Source organism: Bombina bombina, chromosome 9, assembly GCF_027579735.1.
Source record: "Bombina bombina isolate aBomBom1 chromosome 9, aBomBom1.pri, whole genome shotgun sequence".
In the NCBI taxonomy this organism is placed as follows: domain Eukaryota; kingdom Metazoa; phylum Chordata; class Amphibia; order Anura; family Bombinatoridae; genus Bombina; species Bombina bombina.
The window spans coordinates 8,906,487-8,913,091 of NC_069507.1; the positions used below are offsets into that span (position 1 = coordinate 8,906,487).

The window sequence follows — 6,605 nt, forward strand, 5'->3', positions numbered from 1 at the left end:
ACTCAGCCACCAGACTCCCTCTCTTGGTGGGTGTCTCCCAATCATTTAGATCAGGGGTCATCAATTGTGGCCCACCAAAGGTTTTGAAACTAAATTTCCCATGATGCTAAGCCAGCTGAAATGATCACGCTGAATGAGTTTTCTGTCCTTCTTGGGAGAACCACAGATATAAGTCTTGGGTTGTGGAGCTGTGTGGGTTTAGTCTGCCCAGGAAGTGTCCCTACCTATAAACATTCTTAATTGAGAGCCATATTCAATGCCCTGCAGTGGCATATGTCAATCATCGGGGGGTGGGTTTGCTTGCAATGAGAAGTCTTGCATTCTCTCCTGGGTGCAATATCGGTTTTCTTTCAGCAATTCATATCCCGTCAGTAGGTGAATTGGGAAGCAGACAATCTATGTCGACAGACCCTTCACTTATGGGAATGGTCTCTCAATCTGTAAGTGTTCCAGCAACTGGTTTGGCAGTGGGGAACTCTAGAAATAGACCTTGTGGTTTTGCGTTTCAATTTCACGCTTCCGAGGTACGGATCTCGAGCTAGCGATCCTCAAGTGGAGTTAGTGGACGCCTTTAAAGGTTCCATGGACCTATCGTCCGTACTTCCTTAAATTATATGCGAAGATCAATCTAAGGAAACAGGTAGACCAAGCAGGGGAGTGTTGTCAATTCGAATAGCTCCTGCGTGGCCTTGCAGGACTTGGTATGCATACCTTGTAAGAATGTCAGCTGCTCCTGTGTGGCAGTTTCCTCAAAGGGGAGGACCTTCTAGCTTGAGGTGGTTCTATCAAAATCTAGGTTCTCTGAAGCTGACTGCGTGGTAATTGAAGCCTGATATTGCCTCTGAAAAGTTTCTCTGTGGCTCTGATCGATACTCTTGTTCAGGCACGTAAAAGCTGGTCACCAGACTAATTTTATCGTAACGCGTGGAAAGGGTATCGGTTGGGATAAGGTATGAATTCCACGTGTTCAGTTTCATCAGGAACGGCTAGATAAGGGTCTTTATCTATTTCAATTAAGGGTCAGATTTTGGCTTTCTGTGTTTCATAAAAAGTTAATACAATTGCCAGATGTGTAAGATTTGGCCAGAATCAACCAGTTGTCTAACAAATTGCTCCACCTTGGAGTCTTAATCTCGCTCTTAGAGTTCTACAGCGTTCCCTTTTTTTGAACCCAATGATGCTCTTGATATTAAGTTACTTTCTTGGAAGCTTTTATTGGCAATTTCTTTAACTCCGTTTTCTGAGTTATCAGCACATCAGTGCAACCCTCATAAGATTTTTAAACAGAATATGGCTGTGTTGAGAAATAGTTTCAAATTTCTACCTAAAGTAGTGTTGACAGACAATATTAATCAGGAAATTGAAGTTCCATGTTTGTGTCCTTATCCCAAGTCATCCAAAGAAAGTTTGTTGCACAATTTTTGGATGTGTTTAGGGCTTTAAAGTTATACCTTCATGCTACCAGGGATTTTTCGGCATTCAAGTTAGTGCACTTTTCTGACTAGCGCAAGGGCCAGAAAGCTACCGCTGTTTCCCTTATCCTCTTGGTAAGGAAATATTATTCTTATAGGCGTACTTGGACGCAGGTCATCAACCTCCAATAAGTATTACGGCCTATTCCACTCAATTGATTTCCACGTCCTAAGCCTTCCAGATTGAGGCTTTAGTACAACAGATCTGCAAAGCTTCTGCCTGGTCTCCGCTCCCATACATTCACTAGATTCTATCAGTTTGATTTTACCTCGTGGAGACTTCCTTTGCTTGTTTATCCCACCCTTCTCATTTGGACTCCACAGCTTGGGTATTTCGATATGTTAGAATGGATTTCGTGGACTCACTAAGTGTTTTTTATATTTTTGCGGTGGCAGTTATAGATGACAACCCCATGTCTCTTGCTGTCCCTATCCTTGGATACAGATTACTGGGAGGGCATGTGAAGTAGGAGGGATAGTTAATTGCTCTGGTTGGGGTGTCTGACGACTCCTGGTGGCCAGGTGATGCAGTTCCCATATATTAGAATGGATTTTGTGGACTCTGACTACCAAGAAAGCAAACAATGTATATGTTAAAATTGTAATAATAAACCTATTGTTGCCTGCATTTCTATGTTTAAGTGCTGTTGAGTCTGTTAGCGCTCTTCAAATAAATACTTAGAAGTTGTTTTTGTCAGGCTTCTGTTAAATTCTAATAAGAAAACCATATTTAAGTTGATTCTACACTTGAATTACAGGGACTATTGACTTTATGAACAGATGATTATAGTTGTGCTTTTTCTACAGGCTCGTATGTCCTGGGAAAGGGATTCCAATGAGATGCGCATTAAAAGACTTCAGCACTTGCTTGAGAAAAGTAATATTTATTCCAAATTCTTGTTGACTAAAATGGAGCAGCAGCAACTAGAGGTGTGTTTCCTTGTACAGCACTGGTACTATGCCAGTTTTCCTCTACGGCCTCAGCGAATACAACGTATTATGTGATCTGCAGTCAGTGATATAAAAATCTAACTTGTGGGGAAACATGAAGATGTAAAACTTACACACTATGAATTTATTTTCACTGTAGAATGTAAGAATATTCTAGAACGTTATAGTAGTTGGTGTATAAAAGCCTGTGCAGAAGAGTTTTCTATCAGACATCACAAACAGTGAGACATCTAACGATTAAGTAGCTGCTATTTGCCGATAAAGGAAGAAATGTAATAAAAGTATTTGCTTATCTTCGTCTCTGGGAAGTTCCTGATTTGTTGGGGGGGGGGGGGTGCCTGTAAAGTCACTGTTACAGGAACTACAATGACTGGCAGGTGCACACATATGCCGCCTACTACAGACTAAAAGCCTATGTTCATCTTCGGACCAGTAGTGCATTGTGGGGTGTAAAATGCACAGCTCTGTGCAAGGGATAGTGCGCATTACTGCATTTTAGAATTGGTATTTTGTGACAAACGACATAGAACAGTGAAGATAAAGTCATAGCTGAACACAGCTTAGTACTAAACGCACAATCCATAAGGAGGAGCAGAATTGTGTGTAAGTGAAGCTGTAATTCTAGAAAGTGACTACAAATATTGAGTGTATACATCTGCCATATTGGCTATGCTCTATCACCCCCTCCTCAAATGGCTTAAACACACTGGTATAGTTAGCACATTTATGTAATCCACTCTTAAGAGTTTTAAGTTTGTAAATAAATTATTATTCCTTCTAGGAAATAAAAAGGAAAGAGAAGCTAGAAAAAAAGAAGCTGAAACAGGTGTCAGACTCGGTGAAGGTACATTACACTAGTCCCTGGGTTTTGTAGCTATCGGTAATGGCAACCTGACATTATGGGGTGGTAATGTATAAAATTAGACTCTTAACTTTTGTTAAGGAATAAACATTTTATAGTCTGTATAGTGTACTGGTGGTGAAGATTGTGAGATTAGTTATACTAATAACTTTATATTTGTCTTTAGAATGCAAGTCAGACTTCTGCAGATAACCCTGGTAAGTATATTATATTTAGCTTTTTGTGTATATATAGTGGTAACTTGCTCTGCTTGCGATACCAGTATTGCTTCGAATTCTGTGTTAACAAAGCTTATATAACTAATGTAATTGTGAGCTTGTCAGATGTCAATTTCCTCAAGTCTGCTCATTTGCAAGACACAGAATTTATTTTTATTTGACTTGAATACACATAACACTACTTAGAACCCATAACTGAGTTTATAATATTTACAGGCGTTAAAAAGAAAAGACAGAGAGAGGAAAACTACAGCATTTCTGATGTGATGTCCAAAGAGGTAAGTGACACCATAAGACTTTAGACTGATACTAAAATGTTTTCAAATGTAGTTGGTAGAAAAATGTATTTCTTTCCTATGGCATGGAGCCAACAATTTCATTCCAGTTACTAGCGGCAAAGAGCACCCCAGCAGAGCTGTTAAGTATCACTTCCCTTACCCATAATTCCCAGTCATTCTCTTAGCCTCTCACGGGAGGATGTGCGAAGATGGTGTCTGAAGATATTTAATCCTTTTATAGATACTTTTTCCCTGCAAGCCAGGATTGGGGCTATGCTCTGTCCATGTCAATCTCTTTAGTAAGAGTATTGGTGGCTGTTAGCAGTTAGAAGGCGGCAAGGTGGTCTTTGCTTAACTTCTAACATTATTGCTACCCATTGATATAAAGCCAGGGTTGGTTACTGTTTTTTCTTGTCTACAGGTCCATGTCATGTGTTGGTTCTCTCTGTCACACCTAAGACACTGTTCCTGTCCTACACTGCAGCTGAAGCTCCAGGTTTCCTGTCGGGAGGAAGCTTTTCTTTCCCACCGGGGTCTGCTGAGAAATCTGTAATACTGGCAAGTCCCTAATTTCCTTATCCTTCCATGGCTTGTGGTCTAAGTGAGGGGGCTTAACGGCTAAGGTGGGGGACTTTTGCTAATTTTATTTAGTGGGTCCAGGAATATCTGAACTACAGAACTTGAAAATGAAGCGTTAGTTTATGGCTTTTTCACTGTTATGCACTCTGATGCTAGTCCGCTTATTAGGGCGGTGGTGCATCTGTTTAAATCATTGAGGCATAGCTCGCTTTTGTCCAAATTTAGACCTCTAGCATCCAGCGTAGTTATGCTGGTAACAGGTGTATGGGCCCTGACACTATCTTGCATTTCTCATGAGATACCCTCCCCTGTAGCGCTAATCACTTCTAATAGCGGATATCTATAGCACAGTATAGTCTGCCCCATTTTTAAGTCTCTTGACTTGTTACGCTGTGTCTATTCCTGCCAATGGCGGTGTTTGGTGCACTTTTGAGTTTATCTTGGGACATATGTGCTCAGCAAAGGCTAACCTGTGGCTCAGAAATATTCCCAGTAATAGAAGCCAGCAGTCCTGGATTTAATCCCATGTAAACTGTGACACTCAAGCTACGAAAGTTAGTCTAATCTTTATATGGATCCATTTTATGATGGCAGCCTTATCTGTGAGTTAAGAACCCTATTATCAGATCAGGTTCTTTCTGCATTTTAACTGAGGTCTGATTACATGCAGATGTGTTCTAGGGACATAGGTAAGTGTTACATTTCCCTATAGTTGGTGTTCTGGGATATGAAGTTTGTGTGATAGACTGCTGTGTTTTTTTTTTATTTAAGACTTGTCTACTTTCACTGAATTTCCCTATATTTCTACTGTAGCCTCTTGTCTGCTTCCATCTAGTGGCTCTTTTATTACTGCACCTTATGAATTTTCATTTTTTTCTGTATCCTCATCAGACAGACATGTATCTATTCTGTCCCTGTCTGTTATGCACTCTGATATGATGATCAGGTCAGGCGTTTTATTATTGCAGGGGATGATTTGGGTATATGTACTCATACCTTTCTCCTGTTTGTATTTCCCCTTATTTCTGCTCTGCAGATTTCTCTGGGATTTCATACATGCTTCTTGTTACACCATGTAATATCCTGAGGACTATTTTTTGTAGTTAGCCTTGTTCTCTTTGTACTGAGAATCTTATTCTCCCAAATCTAGACTATTTACATGAGAATAATTCATTTTTTGGTGAGTTGATTTCAAACTCTAGCTGTTTGACGTTCTAGTAGACACAAAAGAAAAACACCTGTGCTGTTGAACGTCAGTCTTATCATTTCTGCTGAAGTGTATTTATATAGTTTCCCGGTTTGTGACCTTTCATGAGTTCTGAGCCTGAGATATAGCATAAGTTTTTAGGGATAATCTTCTGTGTTTTGATTTATCCCTATCTTCGGAGTCTAGTATCTCCGAATTTTAAGGATTATTTATAATAATCCTATTTTTCTGCACTAGAATATGATGGTCCGTATCCTATGCATATTTATCTTTTGCCTTCTGTGCATATTAAAAGGTGTTCTTAGGGATATAAACTTGATTTTTATAAGCATTAATACTGCAGAAAAACTATCTCCTGTATACATTATCTGCTTATTTTTGGTGTGAACAATTCTAAATGTATGTTTTGTGGGGTTTTTTCTCTGCGCAGTAAACCATAGGATAGAGATTGGTATTAGCATTCTATTTGTTTTAACCTTCTGCTGTATATTTGCAGTTTTCTGCTGATTGAAATGCATAGAATAGGTGCAGACCCAATATTTAACATGCTAACAATGCAGAGAACTGTTTGCAGAAAAATGCAAGTAAAAAAAAGTTTTTGTTCATTAAACTTAGTTTGATGAAGATGCAATCTGTTTAATTTATTAGGTGATGTTTAGCAAATGTTTTGTTCATTAAACTTAGTTTGATAATACAATCTATATTAAGTTTATAATGCTGTTTAGCATTTAAAGTTTTCTTTTCAAACCTTAAAAATGATGTATTAGGTGTTATGACAATTTTGAGAGGGGCCTGAAACCTAACTCCCTCACTTCCCATTGACTTACGTTATAAACTGGGTTTCAGTTTACAACGGTTTAGATTAACAACCATTCCTCCTGGAACCTAACCCCGGTGTAAACTAAGGGCTACCTGTACTGTGAAAGGGTCTCCATTGTTTCTAAAGAATTTATTAGGAATCAATATATTAAGAAATATTTGTGTGTATATGTATTACCTTTGGTACATCACTGTATACAAAGTTGACAGATCATAATT

General features: G+C 39.0%; 1 protein-coding gene across 6 annotated transcripts in view; it reads left to right on the plus strand.

Annotated features, from left to right (window-relative positions):
- Positions 1 to 6,605, plus strand: part of HELLS (helicase, lymphoid specific) — a 267,233-nt gene that overhangs the window by 61,834 nt on the left and 198,794 nt on the right. For all 6 annotated transcript variants that reach the window (XM_053691865.1, XM_053691867.1, XM_053691863.1 and 3 more), the window contains exons 3-6: positions 2,280 to 2,402; positions 3,205 to 3,267; positions 3,452 to 3,482; positions 3,720 to 3,781. In XM_053691865.1, the coding sequence (XP_053547840.1) occupies positions 2,280 to 2,402; positions 3,205 to 3,267; positions 3,452 to 3,482; positions 3,720 to 3,781 (279 nt within the window). The remainder of the gene's footprint in view (positions 1 to 2,279; positions 2,403 to 3,204; positions 3,268 to 3,451; positions 3,483 to 3,719; positions 3,782 to 6,605) is intronic.